This window comes from Mobula hypostoma, chromosome 1, assembly GCF_963921235.1.
Source record: "Mobula hypostoma chromosome 1, sMobHyp1.1, whole genome shotgun sequence".
Lineage (NCBI taxonomy): Eukaryota > Metazoa > Chordata > Chondrichthyes > Myliobatiformes > Myliobatidae > Mobula > Mobula hypostoma.
In genome coordinates, this window is record NC_086097.1 from 97754174 (window position 1) to 97771482 (window position 17309).

At 41.6% G+C, this 17309-nt stretch overlaps 1 protein-coding gene across 1 annotated transcript in view; it reads left to right on the forward strand.

The window, feature by feature from the left end:
• vps39 (VPS39 subunit of HOPS complex) overlaps positions 1–16650 on the forward strand; it is a 137261-nt gene extending 120611 nt beyond the window's left edge. The window contains exon 25 of the mRNA XM_063053301.1: positions 13491–16650. Coding sequence (XP_062909371.1) covers positions 13491–13572 — 82 coding nt within the window. The 3' untranslated portion in view covers positions 13573–16650. The remainder of the gene's footprint in view (positions 1–13490) is intronic.
• The last annotated feature ends 659 nt before the right edge of the window (positions 16651–17309 follow it).

Sequence of the window (17309 nt, forward strand, 5' to 3'; positions counted from 1 at the left end):
TACCAACCTTATAGTTCCCACACCCTGCACTTCCCGTTTCTACCTCCTACCCAAGATCCACAAACCTGCCTGTCCTGGCCGACCTATTGTCTCAGCTTGCTCCTGCCCCACCGAACTCGTTTCTGCATACCTCGACACTGTTTTATCACCCCTTGTTCAATCCCTTCCGACCTATGTTCGTGACACTTCTCACGCTCTTAAACTTTTCGATGATTTTAAGTTCCCTGGCCCCCACCGCTTTATTTTCACCATGGATGTCCAGTCCCTATGTACTTCCATCCCCCATCAGGAAGGTCTCAAAGCTCTACGCTTCTTTTTGGATTCCAGACCTAATCAGTTCCCCTCTACCACCACTCTGCTCCGTCTAGCAGAATTAGTCCTTACTCTTAATAATTTCTCCTTTTGCTCCTCCCATTTCCTCCAAACTAAAGGTGTAGCTATGGGCACCCGTATGGGTCCTAGCTATGCCTGCCTTTTTGTTGGGTTTGTGGAACAATCTATGTTCCGTGCCTATTCTGGTATCTGTCCCCCACTTTTCCTTCGCTACATCGACGACTGCATTGGCGCTGCTTCCTGCACGCATGCAGAACTTGTTGACTTTATTAACTTTGCCTCCAACTTTCACCCTGCCCTCAAGTTTACCTGGTCCATTTCCGACACCTCCCTCCCCTTTCTAGATCTTTCTGTCTCTGTCTCTGGAGACAGCTTATCCACTGATGTCTACTATAAGCCTACTGACTCTCACAGCTATCTGGACTATTCCTCTTCTCACCCTGTCTCTTGCAAAAACGCCATCCCCTTCTCGCAATTCCTCCGTCTCCGCCGCATCTGCTCTCAGGATGAGGCTTTTCATTCTAGGACGAGGGAGATGTCTTCATTTTTTAAAGAAAGGGGCTTCCCTTCCTCCACTATCAACTCTGCTCTTAAACGCATCTCCCCCATTTCACGTACATCTGCTCTCACTCCATCCTCCCACCACCCCACTAGGAATAGGGTTCCCCTGGTTCTCACCTACCACCCCACCAGCCTCCGGGTCCAACATATTATTCTCCGTAACTTCCGCCACCTCCAACGGGATCCCACCACTAAGCATATCTTTCCCTCCCCCCTCTCTCTGCATTCCGCAGGGATCGCTCCCTACACAACTCCCTTGTCCATTCGTCCCCCCCATCCCTCCCCACTGATCTCCCTCCTGGCACTTATCCGTGTAAGCGGAACAAGTGCTACACATGCCCTTACACTTCCTCCCTTACCACCATTCAGGGCCCCAAACAGTCCTTCCAGGTGAGGCATCACTTCACCTGTGAGTCGACTGGGGTGATATACTGCGTCCGGTGCTCCCGATGTGGCCTTTTATATATTGGTGAGACCCGACGCAGACTGGGAGACCGCTTTGCTGAACATCTACGCTCTGTCCGCCAGAGAAAGCAGGATCTCCCAGTGGCCACACATTTTAATTCCACATCCCATTCCCATTCTGACATGTCTATCCACGGCCTCCTCTACTGTAAAGAGGAAGCCACACTCAGGTTGGAGGAACAACACCTTATATTCCGTATGGGTAGCCTCCAACCTGATGGCATGAACATTGACTTCTCTAACTTCCGCTAGGCCCCACCTCCCCCTCGTACCCCATCTGTTACTCTTTTTTATGCACACATTCTTTCTCTCACTCTCCTTTTTCTCCCTCTGTCCCTCTGAATATACCTCTTGCCCATCCTCTGGGTCACCCCCCCCCCCGTCTTTCTTCCCGGACCTCCTGTCCCATGATCCTCTCGTATCCCCTTCTGCCTATCACCTGTCCAGCTCTCGGCTCCATCCCTCCCCCTCCTGTCTTCTCCTATCATTTTGCATCTCCCCCTCCCCCTCCAGCTTTCAAATCCCTTACTCACTCTTCCTTCAGTTAGTCCTGACGAAGGGTCTCGGCCTGAAACGTCGACTGCGCCTCGTCCTATAGATGCTGCCTGGCCTGCTGCGTTCACCAGCAACTTTGATGTGTGTTGCTTGAATTTCCAGCATCTGCAGAATTCCTGTTGTTTGTGTTTAAAGCTTATAACAGGCATTTTGAGCGACTATCTTAGCTCTGCAAACAACAGGGATGAAATTACAGGGACATTAAGGACATGAAAAGAATATTGGTAAAATGTATCCAAAATTTGATAAGTACTTAGAGAAATGCAGTGCAGAAACCGGCCCTATGACCCTGCAGGCCCAGCTGACTGAGGTTCTCATCCAAGCAGTCCAGTTGGCCCATATCCCTATCCTATCCTGTCACCTTTCCTATCATGTACCTGTCCAAGTTGTTGATGTATGTGCCTCAACCACTTCCTCTGGGAGCTCATTCCATGTACTGACCATCTTCTTGCGAAAAGGTTGCTGTTTGGGCTCCTAATAAATCTCTTCCCTCTCACCTTAAATCTATGTGCTCTAGTTCTTGAGTTCCCCAACTCTGAGAAAAAGATCATAAGCAGTAACTCATCTGTGACCCTCCTGATTTTACTCATTCTCCTGCACTCCAATGAAAGAAGTCTCAACCTGCTCAATGTCTCTCCATAACTCATACCTTGAGCCCTACCAACATCTATGTAAATCTCATTTGCACTCCTTCCAGATTAATAGCATCTTCCCAAAAGCATATACTGTTTATTTCAAAGGCAGCCTCACTAATGTATTTGGTGCATAAAGATGACTAAGGAAAAGAGTATGGCCTATTAAAGTTCTCTTTGGCATTTAGGAATGTGAACAGAGACTTAATTGAGATAGATGTTGGAAGGTGGGGATGACTGGTTTAGTAGGAAGGAGAGCAGAGGTACACAACCAGATGGAGTACATTTTATAAGCACTTGACAACAGGGTTTAAGGAGAAATGATGAAAACTACTTTCAGCTAAATAGTGATGGAAGTCTGGAATTGCTGCCTAGAAAGACACTGTCATCAGATTTAAACAGTATTTAGATGTGAACTTAAAGAGTCACGGCCCACATGGCTGTCAATCACATACTGGAAAATGGAATTAGTCTGGGTGGTCTTTTTCAGCAAGTTAAATAGTTTTCTGTGCTATAAATTTACAGTGATTCTGCTATCACTTGTCCATACCCCTCACACTCAGGGCTTTTGTTTTTCTTTTGAAGCTTTACAACTTCAGGCTGAAAACCTTGGGCTTCTGTGGACGCACAGAGAGAGCTTGGCTTTAGCTTTAAGGATGAGCGTACGTCCAGCTGATATCAGGATTGTCCACATGTGAGAGGCTTTATCAGAAGTCCTGATCAAAGTATTTTGTGCAGATGCTGGAATCTGAAGCAAAAAGTGACGACTAAGTTCAGCAGCATCTCTGGAGGGAACACTGCCAGTCAGATAAAGGGCTCAACTTGAGATATTGCCTATCCATTTCCCTCCACAAATGTCACCTGAGTGCTGGATTCCTGTAGCAGTTGTATTTTGTGCAGAGTTGCCATTGTATAAAAGGCTGCAAGCTTATCATGCAGAGGGAGCTGTGTGTTGAACTGCCTTGTTGCATGCACCATACTAGAGCACCTGAGAGAAGGCCACTGCCTCCTCTCCAGCTAACTCAATGCTGACCTTTGCAATAGTGAGTATAGGCCTCAGGCGGCTCTCTGTGAGCAGTGGCCTTCTCTCAGGTGCTCTAGCATGGTGCATGCAACAAGGCAGTTCAACACACTGCTCCCTCTGCATGATAAGCTTGCACCCTTTTATACAAAGTGAGCCTGTGGAGATTGAGGGATGCACAACCAAGAAATGTGAAGCAGTTTACACAAGGACAGAAATTGTCGCATCCATTTCGTGGCGCTAATACTGTTTTCTTGATATGAAAAATGTATAGTACCTTACAAGAAAATTAATTAGCACATAGATAAATCCACAGGGCCTGACAAGGTGTTCCCTCAGACTCTGTGGGAGGCAAGTGCAGAAATTGCCAAAGCCCTAGTGGAGATAGATAAATCATCTTTAGCGACATGTTATGTACCGGAGGAATGGAGGATGGCCAATGTTGTTCCGCTGTTTAAGAAAGGCTCTAAATATAAACTAGCAAATTATAGGCCGGTGAGCCTGATATCAGTTACTGCAAGGTATTCTGAGGGACCAGATATATAAGTATATATGGTTAGGAATGGTCAGCATGACTTTGTGCCTGGTAGCTCATGACTAACCAATCTTAGAGAATTTTTTGAGTAAGTTACCAGGAAAGTTGATGAAGGCAAGACAGTGGATATTGTCCACATGGACTACAGCAAAGCTCAGGCCTATCAACCCTGACTGGTAAAACACAATCATTATGGAAACAGCAAATAAGAATCCTACATCTAATTGCGATGGTGTTCCTGGGTCTCCACCTGGGACTTGCGTGACTGACAGTAGTGAAAACTGGGAGAAAGCTGCTGACGTGATGATGGAAGCCACCAACACTGCCAGAGATGGAGGACATTCATTGCTGCCCTAATGGGCAGTAAGTAAGGACTTTAGCAGGCATTTGACAAGGTCCTGTATGGGAGGTTGCTCAAGAGGGTTCAGTCACTGGCATTCAAGATGAGGTAGTAAGTTGGATTAGGTGTTGACTTTGTGGTAGTACATGGTTGCCTCACTGATTGTGACCAGTGGAGTGCAGCAGGGATCAGTGCTAGGTCAGTTGTCGGTTGCCATCTTTGTCAATGATCTAGATGATAATGTGGGTAACTGGATCAGCAAATTTGCAACTAAGATTGGTGATGTAGTGGACAGAGATGAAAACTATCAAAGCTTGCAGCAACATCCGGACCAGCTGGAAAAATAGGCTGAAAATGGTAGAGGAATTTACTGCAGACTAGTGCGAGGTGTTACACTTAAGTAGGACCAACCAGGGTAGATCTTACACAGTGAATGGAAGGGCACTGAGAAGTGCTGTAGAAGAAAAGGATCTGGGAATACAGGTCCAAAATTCATTGAAAATGATGGCACAGGTAGATAGAACTATAAAGAAAGTTTTTGGCCTTCATAAATCAAAGTATTGAATTGAATTGACTATTTCTTACATTATGTCTGAATGTGCAATGAAAAAATTATAGTAATCTGTAATAAATAGTATGTACAGTAAGATATACAACACAACAGTCAATATAACATAGAAATACAATTGTATCAGCATAAATTGATCAGTCTGATGGCCTGGTGGAAGAAGCTGTCCCAGAGCCTGGTCTTGGCTTTTATGCTGTGGTACCATCAGTTTGTGGTTGGGATGACTCGGGTCCCAAATAATCCTTCAGGCCCTTTTTACACACCCGTCGCTGTAAGTGTCCTGAATAGTGGGAAGTTCACATCCACAGATGTGCTGGGCTGTCCACACCACTCTCTGCAGAGCCCTGCGATTGAGGGAGGTACAGTTCCCATACCAGGCAGTGATGCAGCCAGTCAGGATGCTCTCAATTGTGCCCCTGTGGAAAGTCCTTAGGATTTGGGGACTCATGCCAAACTTCTTCAGCCTTCTGAGGTGAAAGAGGCGCTGTTGTGCTTTTTTCACCGCACAGCCATAATGTACAGTCAGACCCCAAGGAACTTGAAACTCTTCACCCTGTGAACCACAAATGCATTGATGTCAATAGGGGTGAGCCTTTCTCCATTCCTCCTGTAGTCCACAACAAGCTCTTTTGTTTTTGCGACACTGGGGGAGAGGTTGTTTTCTTCACACCACTGTACTTGGGTGATAACTTCCTCTCTGTAGGCTGCCTCATTATTATTTGAGATTAGGCCAATCAATGTAGTACAATCTGCAAATTTGATTAGCAGAGTGGAGCTGTGAGTGGCGACACAGTCATGGGTGTACAGAGAGTAAAGGAGGGGGCTTAGGACACAGCCCTGAGGGGCTCCTGTGTTGAGAGTCAGAGGGGCAGAGTTGAGGGAGTCCGCTCGTACAACCTGCTGGCGATCTGACAAGAAGTCCAGAATCCAGCTGCACAAGACAGAGTGAAGGCCGAGGTCTCTGAGCTTCTTGTCGAGCCTGGAGGGAATTATGGTGTTGAATGCTGAACTGTAGCCCAAGAACACCCTCCTTTCCAGATGTGTCGAGCTGTGACTATTGCGTCATCTGTCAGTTGGTTGTGTCAGTAGGCAAATTGTGGGGGGTCCAGTGTGGGTGGTAGCAAGCTGCAGATGTTGTCCTTGATCAGCCTCTCAAAGCATTTGCTTATTATTAGGGTGAGTGTGACAGGACACCAGTCATTCAGACATGTTACCTTGATCTTTTTAGGTACAGGGACAATGGTGGATGTTTTGAAACAGCAGGGCACTCTACAACAGGAGATGGGATGTTATGCTGAAGTTGCATGAGATGTTGGTGAGGCCTAATTTGGAGTATTGTGTGCAGATTTGGTTTGGTCGTGTACCTACAGGAAAGATGTAAGTAACGTTAAAGGAGAAGAGAACATTTACAAGGATGTTGCCAGGTCTGTAGGACCTGAGTTATAAGGAAAGATTGAATAGGTTAGGACCTTAGGCCCATAGAAGAGAGCGGGGTGATTTGATAGAGGTATACAAACTTATGAGGGATATAGATAGGGTCGGTGAGACTGCAAATAGAGGTCATGGATTAAGGGTGAAAGGTGAAAAGTTTAAAGGGAGCATGAGGGGAAACTTCTTCACTCAGAGGGTTGTGAGAGTGTGGAACGAGCTGCCAGCACAAGTAGTCTATATGAGCCCGATTTCAACATTTAAGAGAAGTTTGGATAGGAACATGGATGGTAGGGGTATGGAGGGTATGGTCCCGGTGCAGGTTGATGGGAATAGGCAGTTTAAATGGTTTGACATGTACTTGATGGGCCAAAGGGCCTGCTCCTGAGCTGTACTTTTCTATGACTATATGACATTGAAAAGGCGGGCCAATGGGCATTATTAGAGACAATGATAAATCTGCTTTGGGTGGTAGTGTAGCATGCAAGAGAATTTATTTCACAGCTGTTCCAAATGTTTTCAGGCTGGCTTAAGCTAATTGTCTGAAGCAGAACCAAGATGAAATAATTTAAATTCCTTTACCTTAGGTTTTACTTTGATGACAATAAGAACTTGTATTTTTATCGCATTTTAATGCAGCAGAATTTCATAAAACCTTTTCAAACAAAATTCATGCCCTTAAGCATTTTGAGTTTCAAAAGTCAAAGTAAATTTATTATCAAAGCGAATATCTGTCACCATGTACAACCCTGAGATTAATTTTCTTGCAGGCATACTCAGTAAGTTCAAGAACCATAATAGAATCAATGCAAGACTGTACCCAACAGCGCTGACAAACAACCAGTGGGCAAAATACAACAAATTGTGCAAATGCGAAAGAGGAAAGGAAGGAAGAAAGAAAGAAGTGGATGAATGGATAGATAGATAGATAAGCAATAAATATCGAGAACATGAGATGAAGAGTCCTTGAAAGTGAGTCCATAGGTTGTGGGAACAGTTCAGTGAAGTTGAGTGAAGTTATCCCCACTAGTTCAAGAGCATTGATGGTTGAGGGGTAATAAATGTTCCTAAACCTGGTAGTATGATTCCTGAGGCTCCTGTAGCTTCTTCCTGATGGCAGCAGCGAGAAGAGAGCATGGCCAGGGTTGTGAGGCTCCCTGATGATGGATGCTGCCTTCCTACGATAGTGCTCTGTGTAGATGTGCTCAATGGAGGGGAGAACTTTGCCCTTGATAGACTGGGTCATATCCACTATTTTTTGTAGGAATTACTGTTCAAGGGCATTGGTGTTTCCATACCAGGCCATAATGGCAAACGGTCAATATAGGTAGAGAGATATAAAGATTTAGAGAGGGAATTCCAAATTTTAACAGTGGTAACTGAATGCTTTGAAACTACTGGTAGATTTCAGATCCTCAAGAGGCCAAAATTGAAGAGGCATAGGTATAAGAGTGGAGTTGTTTGGTGGGGGCTGAAGAGAGGCAAAGTGGTAGTGTTGATGATGTTTTTGGCACTGAGGTTGTAATGTTGAGGAGGAGTGAGGGATTTGGAAACATGAATGAGAATCTTAAAATCTGAATGTCCGTTGACGGGAAATTGATGTCCATCAGTAAACTTAGGTAATACGTGAACAAGAATCTGCAAGTTAGGATATGGACAACAGCTCTTAATTTCTGTGAAACTAAGGCAACAGATCCTTATGGGCTGCTAACACAAGTAATTATTCTATTGGGTCCATGGCCTTCTCCCCATTTATTAAGTTAAATGTTTCTTTCATCAATGAAATGGTACAGATGGTAGCTGTGCAGTAATGGTCAAGCATTTCATGTCAAAGTTTGAAGCTAGTAACAGATATGGTTTCCATGGAGACGATGTTTGTTCAATTTTGAAGCTGTTCCAGCACACAGGGCTGAATTCTGAACAAGGTGGTTTTAGAAGTTTTGGTTAGCCATGTTATGAATGTAAATGGTTCTCATTGTTCAATATTGTAACAGCAATGAAAATGAGTTCCATAATGAATTCAGCATTGCATTTGCAAAATAGACCCTTAGTCACTGAGCATCCAGATTAAATGAATATTGGAAGCCTTCAAAAAAAGTGAGTGCTTGTTGACAAACATAAAGCCAGCAAAGCCGCTTTCAACCATCTCATAAATACTCATTATTATTCAAAGGACACGAGCTGGCTTCACATTATCAGAAGCTAGGATGACCAGCCTATATATTAATTGTATTACATTTTATTTGTCCCGATTTTTCAAACTTTCTGTCTGATGACCCTCACCATCATGTGTTTAGAATGCATGAATGGAACTTGTATCTGTGTATACAGTATCAGCATGTACAGATAACATCTTTGCACACTGTAACCAGCATACACATATAAACACTAAAGCATGACCCCCCACATACATATCCTGTTTTTAATATCTACTGAACTGCTGCCAGCAATTCTTCACTGCCCACATGCTGAGGTGTCGTGAGGAACTGCCAAGTCACGAAGGGGAAGTATTAACGAACCAGTCCTGACCTAGTGTTTGCCAAAGTTCTGCATTTCATTATTTTTATTTCATGCCTATGGCATTGTTATATTTACAAAGTATGTTGAGTCACAGGTGGATTTTTTAAGGGTTAGAGACTAGTTTTATTTGTCACATGTACATTGAAACATACAGTGAAGTGTGAAATTTGCGTCAATCAGATCAACGAGGATTGATTGGGCAGCCCACAAGGGTGGTCACGCTTCCAGCACCCACATAGCATGCCCACAACACTATCCCGAACCGTAAGTCTTTGGAATATGGGAAGAAAGCAGAGCACCTGAAAGGAACCCGTGCCGTCACAGGAAGTACGTACAAACTCCTTAGGTGCAGCGGCAGGAATTGAGCAATGATCAGTGATCGCTGGCCCTGTAATAGTGTTATACAAAGCACTGTGCTACTAAGGCACTTGGGCTGGTTTAACAATTCATACTGATGGTATCAGAATGGGTTGATGGATTTGTTTGTCCTTCTAGGCCCACTGCAAAGCTCTTCCCTTCATCCTTCAGTCTTCAGGGATTTAAGATGCCAGTTTAAATCTTTTTACAACTTATTACTCTCCTGCACACAGCGAGCCATGGTTCTTGCATATACCAATGTATAAATACTGTAGACTGCTGTCTTTGGTTCCATTCCTGCTGTGTGTTCCTGTCCTGATAACGGTGCATGTGTCTGGATGCAGTATCGCTTCCTAATCGAGAAGGAAAGGAAGATGAATGTGGAACACTGATATTACATATATGTAGCAGGAATGAATTTCATTGCTTAGTTGTCCTGTTAATTTTCAATGAAGTGTTCTCACTTTGTCCAATGTAAATTTATTATCAATTTAGCTGCAGGTTACCATATACTATATTTCAGATTTATTTTCTTGCAGGCACTTACAAGGAAAAAAGAAATACAATAGCATTTTATGAAAATGTATACATAAACAGACAGATTACAAACAACCAACATGCAAAATAATACAAACTATGCAAATAATACTGAGAACCTGAGTTATAAAGAGTCTTTGAAAATGAGGTTGTAGGTTAGAGTCTTTTCAGAATATGGCGATTGAAGTTATCCACACTGGTTCAGGAGCCTGTTGGTTGTAGGTTAATAACTCCTCCTGAACCTGGTGGTGTAGAACCCAAGGTTTCTGTATCAACTTCCCCAGCAGTACTGGTGAGAAGGGGGCATGACCTGGAGATGGTGGGGATCTTTGATGTTATTTTGGTAGTACTCCATGTAATCAGAGAGTGGAACAGTAGCGTAAGGCAAAAAAATTTAATTTGCTCAATGAACATTTATTTAAAGCGAGGAGAAAATGCACTAACTTAGAAACATAGAATGAAAGGAAGCAATTTGGTCCATCATGTCTGCTCCTGTTCTGTATCTGTACCAGAGCAACTTGCTAGGTGCATACCTGTTCTTTAGCCCATGCACTACCCCCGTCCTGATATGATCCCTTCTCTTGGTTGACTTCCCCTTTTATTTATTGAGATATAGCACGGAAAAGGCCCTTCAAGGTGCACTGCTCAGCAATCCCAGCTTTAACCCTAGTCTAATCGCGGGACAAGGTACAATGACCAATTAACCATCTTGAGACTGTGGAAGGAAACTGGAGCACCCGGAGGAAACCCACGCAGTCAAAAGGAACGTACAGAAGCAGTGAGAATTGAACCCGGGTTGCTGGTACTGTTGCTAACCACTACACTACCATGCCGCCCCATTTAAGGCCACAGTGCAACCTGCATTTGTCACATCTGCAAATCCTGCATGCTGGATTCCAACACTGCTTTTCAAAAAATAAAGATTTTCCCCATGTCACCATCAATTTTCATCCTCTTTATACCTTTTCCTCTGGCACCTGATTCCTCCACCAATAGCCATTCTGTACAGACCCATCATTATTTTAGATACTTCTAAATCTCCCTTAGGTCTTCAAAGAAATCAATTCCTGCTGCTGTAATTTGACCTGTTACTTCCAGTTTTAACACAGGAACCAATCTCTTTCCTGAATCTCTGTATAGAATCCTTAACAGCTGCATTAGTGCTGTATTAAAATGCACACAATACTCCAGTTAAGGCTGAACCAGCATCTTGTGTAACTTTGGCAAGCCATATTTTCATACTCTATACTTCTGATAGGTCTAGTATGCATTGTTACCTGCATTCTCGACCTATCCTGCCACTTTATATATTTTCTCTTCATTCTTCCTATCTAAATGCATCACTTACATTAAATTTTATTTGCTAAGTATCTGCAGATTCCACCATGCTGTAATTTATTACTATCCCCATCATCGTAGTTCACAATACTGCCAAGGTTTGTGTCATCTTCAAATTGAGAGATTGTGGCTTGCACCCCAAGGCTGGGTCAGTAATACAGATCAAATATAGCAAAGGCTCTCATCATTATCATCATCAGGTGCCATACCCAGTTTCCATCTATTCTTACAGCGGCAGTTTGTTCCCAGTACAGATTTCTGATTAGGCGGAGGTCTTTCGAATCTAGATCTAAAGTTTTACAGTTTAGCAAAGGCTCTAAGGAATGCTATTAGTCACCTTCCTCTATTTTGATCGTTTGTTATCTGAAATTTAACTAAGGTTATATCCATGTTATCAGTGTGCCTGCATGCCATGTGCTACAACTTTTCTAATAAGCCTTTTCTAATAATGTGGCATCTTTTCAAAAGAGCTGTGAAAGTCCATTGTACACACATCAATTACATTATCCTCATCAATTCTTGTCTGCTACCTCATCAAAAATTTCTGTCAAATTGGATAAACATGATGTGCCCTTAAGAAACCTGCATTGGTTTGCCTTAATTAACTTATTTGCTCCAGATGACTATCAATCCTGTCCCAGATTAATGTTTCTAACCACTTTCCCACTCCTGATCTTAAATTTGCTGCCCAGAAATTATTAAGTTTATGTTTACTCCCTTTTTTGAGCAAAGAAGTAACTTACCCCATTTTCTAGTCAAAAGCTAATTTCTCCAGAAAAACACAATGATGAAAAATAGTTTTATATATAAGTTGTTTACAAAATAAATCTCTGTCATAGCTGTATGATTTTGGAGAATTAATTGTTGATTGCATTCAATGACAATAGAGTGTCTTATTTTTATTTCCTTAGATTTTGAATGATCCAGTGGAAAACATTTTCCCTTATTGACACCAACAATATAATTGAATGTTCTCATTGTGTCCACTTCCCCCCATGAGCTTGCACCAGTCCTATGAGTTTGATTTTGTTTCCTGCTACAACTGCACAGGGCACAGCCTCCTCTCTTGATGCCTACGTCCCATTTACCCCTACATGCCATCACTACCTCTCCTTGAGAGCAATTAATATTCGTTCAGTAATGCACATCTGGTAGGTGAAATCCACATCATTCACTGTTGCTGAGATAGTAGGAAGGGGGTGGTTGATTCATGTCTGACAGCAAAGAGCCATGATAGAGAGGTTTGAAGACTGAACTAGTCGTGGGAAATGTGAGTCATCAACCCAAGGACTAGGCAGGTGGGGTTGCTTTGCAAGTATCATGCCTGATTGTGGAGTGCTGAGTTTGAACTGTAAAGCAATGTGGTGGTCTAAAAGTGGCCTGTGGAAGCCATTGTTAAGCTTGCTTCCTTGCAACACACAAAAGCAGATGACAGTAATTTGCACTGGAGCATTTAATTGACATTTTACTGTGGGATTGAGTTTCACAATATAAGCCTCTTTGACAAATATTGAAGGCCTTAATTCTGCATTTTGCTGCTTTAAGAGAGTGTTGCAATTATATTTGATTAGTGATTAAAATATTGTGATTGCTAAATATTTATGAGTTGTCTCACTGCTTAATGAATATGCTCAAAAATGGTCTAGGACTCTTATTAATAGTATATTGATATCAAGCTTACTCTGTCCTGCTGGGTAAATTGCTGGCAGGAGGACTATCTTTTCTGAGCATATGGAATTTCTTGAACTGTTGTATACATATTTATCTTAATTTTATTCCAATTTATAGATACTACATTCAGAGAAGGGGATTTTGGTCTACTTGAAAGACATGCTGGAATCTAAGACTTTACAATGTGTAAAGTATCTGAATAAATGTGTATAGGTGTTTGGGCTAAATTTGACATTGCCCATCAGAACATTGGGAGAGTGATGGGTTCTAATTTTCTATTATTGTACAGTAATCTCTTGTGGGAGACATGGTTAATTCATACTACTGCCTTATGTTTATTAATAACTGAAGAATCACTGTTGGCACAGATTCAATTAGTCACCATAGTACCTGGTGTTGGAACACGACAATCATGGTCAGAAAATAATAAGTTAGGGGGAAAAACAGCAACATAATAATAGCAGGCAATCTCGATCATATGGTAATCAATTAAATACTTCACTTTGTCTTTCAGTTTATATCCTACCCCAATTTAAATACAAATTAAGTTGTTTTTTCCAATTTGTGTTATTTTTAAATGCTTTTCTGCTCTTCAGATTGGTTACTTAACGTTGTTTCTCTTCCTCTAGTGCCTTTGCCCGTTATCCCAATGGTGTTGTGGTCCATTACTTCTGCTGCAAAGACCGAAATGTTTGCCCCACAGAGACGTGAATGTGCAAACTCATTTGAAATGCAGGAATCTATTTGCTGTCTAGATAGACAGTTGGAAAACATGGCGGCTTGAGAAGGTGCCTGACTTTCACTGAAGGAGGAGCAACTGTTGGACAAATGGCACGCACTGTGTGAGATACACTGTTGGCGTTAATAATTACATTAATAATTGTGTAAATAGACAATTACTGGCATGTTGGCTTTCTGCTTACATTGGGGTATTAGTGTAAAACTGGAAGCTGTTTCCTGTGTAAAGTTGTATAGTAAACTTGTGCCACTTTATGAAAGACAGTTGCACTACATGATGGTAAACCCCAGGGTATGAAAGCACTGTGCTCTGAAGTACTTTGTTAAAAGGGCTGTTAACTTTTAGCCTGACCAGGGATTAAATCTCTTCAAAGCAAGGTGACATTTTGAGTATTGTTCTCATTTACGTCATATCTTGTTTCAAGCCCTCTGCTCATAGCACTTCTGGTTTGTAACACCCTGATTTTTATTTCCACGTGATATTTCCTTTGAGTGTGTGCCTTCATCTAACAAGAATAACTATGAAGCTCCCAAAAGTGTTGCATTGTACAGAATAATCTACTTACCTGTACTGTGCTCCATTTGGAGTTTGTCCTGATGCTATAAAATACATTTAATGATCTTTCTATTTAAGATCTTGAAACTGTAAATGTTAAATTTGGGTAAATATACTTGGAACCCAAAATTTTGAAATGCTGAACATTTCTTGTATGTCTTACCATTTTGTATTTTTTCACTTTAACATCCAACTTAATAAAACAACAGTACAGAATCATTTCCCACCTGTTCTCCAGTTTGGGTGGAACTCGTGATGCTGCAGTTGATATGGTTCCCGCTCTCCTCTCCTTACATTTCCACTTTAGAACAGAATTCTTGCAGTATTCTACCATACAGTACTGTGCAAAATTCTTAGGCACCTTAGATTTTTTATATTGTTTCAGATGGTATGGTCTCTGCAGAGCCCTGATCTCAACATCATTGAGGCTGTCTGGGATTACCTGGAGAGACAGAAGCAAGCGAGACAGTCTGCAGAACTCTGGCAGTTCTCCAAGATGCTTGGAACAAACTACCAGCTGATTTTCTTATAAAACTGCATAACAGAATACCTAAGAGAATTGATGCAGTTTTAAAGGCAAAGGATGGTGACACGAAATATTGATTGGATTTAGTTTTTTTTTACTGTTCACTGCTCTTTATAGTATTTTTCTGATATTTAGAAACTTTCAATTTCATTATTTTTGAAAGCCACTTTACAGAAATGTTTTACATGTGCCTAAGACTCTTGCACAGTACTGTACATCCAGGATGAAAAGAACTCATGTAAACCAGCTTCACTTATTAGTTACCCAACCATAGTTATTTCATAAACACTGTCTGCTGACAAGTGGTTGAGATTTCACAGTATCACTGCAATTGTGTTCTTGTTACAAAAAGAGGAAGGAAATAATTGTTCCTTTGGCTTTCGTAGTAATCATAAAGTTGTATTTTAACTAGTTCTTCCAATTAATTTGGCTGATTTTGTTTGTGTAATTGCAATGGACTATGAAATTGTACTTATTCCAAGCAAGGAACAAACACCAGTTGAATTTAAGTTCATTGAAAGTGGCTAGGTTTGGCAGTGAATGTATTTTTTTAATATTTCCAAGGGTGATATTTAAAACTATTTTGTCCACCCTGCTACCTTCACCCCTGCCACTGTTGTAGCTGCCATTCCAAGGAGGGGAATCTACTGAAGGCATAGATGTAAAGAGTTGGCGTGCAACAAGCTGATGCACGTGCTTTATTCACTTTTCAATCGCATAACTAGCATGCTATGGAAACAATTACTGAAGATTGAAAAATGGAGTTGAATTTGATGATATTGCAAGGATAAGTTTACCAAAACCGATGAGAGGAAACATCTCAGCTCGTCAGTCTTCCAACATTTAGCTCTACATTGAATGCTATGATTTGGAATTAAGTCGTGATAATCTTACAAAGATTTTATTTTTCAACCAGTGTATTTTTATATTTACCCCCAGTTAAATTTGGACCAATTCCAAGACTTGGCTTAGTTGTGTGCAAGAAAAAAAGAAAACAAGCAAGTTGAGAGACTTCAATACTTCATTCTACTCATTTCCAGTTACTGGTGAGCTGGTTTTGACAAAGTTGACCAGAAGTCTGAGTAACTGTGTGCACACAACTTGAAGTGAAAAAAGAATAGGAAGAACCTAAGTATTTTCTTGGCCTCAAAGTTAGGTAATAATCTATGAGAAAAATTAAAAGGAAAGAAAAAGTTATTTGGAGCAATAAATGATGCTAGCATGCCAATGATAAACACACAAGAGAAAAGGTGCGGTTAAGCTCCACACAACTTCTAGTTTGAAAATAAGTTGGAAACTGTGACAGGACTATGTTTTGCGTTATAATCTGAGATTGAATCCCCCATATTTCATACTGAATGACTTCTACTTTGTTCTGTATCGTACATTTAAGGATACCCAAAGGAATAGCTCTGTATGAGAAAACTTATTTAACCATCCAGTTGGGAGGCTGAGCAACACACACAAAATTCTGGGGGAACTCAGCAGGCCAGACACCGTCATTGGAAAAGGGTACAGTCGATGTTTTGGGCCGAGACATCGACTGTACTCTTTTCCATAGATGCTACTTGGCCTGCTGAGCTCCTCCGGCATTTTGTGTGTGTTGCTTGGATTTCCAGCATCTGCAGATATTTTCTTGTTTCATATGGGAGGCGGAATAACCATGTTAGATTCAATTCAAATTGTGGTTGGCTTAGATTCCTGCAGCATGTTTGGGAAATGAGTTGACAACATTGTTCCACAGATGTTTGGAACATACGGACCTTAATTATTTTCTGAAGCCGAGTACTGTACATATCAGACAATGCAAGGTGGAGTTTGTGGATGAAGTATTTGCCTCTGTTTTTAAGATTGTGTGTTACTGAGATTATTTGCAGTTCTGAATTCATTTGTTTGATTCAATTGAAATTGACAAGTTACAAAAGATGAAAAACTGCAATAAAAACAGAAAATGCTGGAAATGGGCAGCATCTGAGGAGAATTTCAAGTTGAAAATATTTCATCAGAATTAAGCATGGTAAAAAATCAAGGGGTGAAGAGAGTAAAGGGAATATCTACGTTATGGTGGAGATCATGAGAGACTGACACAAAACACTATTTTTGAAACAGGGAGCAAACTCAGAAACCAGAGGTTAAAGGGAACTTGGGAGTCCTTGTGCAGGACTTCCTGAAGGTTAACTTGCAGGCTAGTGGTAAGGAAGGGAAATGCAATGTTAGCATTCATTTCGAGAGGACTAGACTGTAAGAGCAAGGATGTGATCCTGAGGCTTTATAAGGCAATGGTCAGACTGCACCTGGAGTATTGTAGCAGTTTTGGGCCCTATATTTGAGAAAGGGTGTGCTGGCATGGGAGAGGTTCCAGAGGTGGTTCACAAGATGGTCTCAGAAATGAAAGGGTTAATATATGAGGATCATTTGATTGCCATTACTGAAACTTGGTTGAGAGAGGGGAAGGAATAGGTGATTAATGTACCAGGTTTCAAAGTTTTAGAAAAGATAGAGGAGGAGGTAAAAAGGGTGGTGGGGGGAGTTACACAACTAATCAGGGACAATATTATAGCTGCAATTAGAGGAGACATAATGGACGGTTTAGACACTGTTGGGTAGAACTCAGGAATAGGAAGGGTG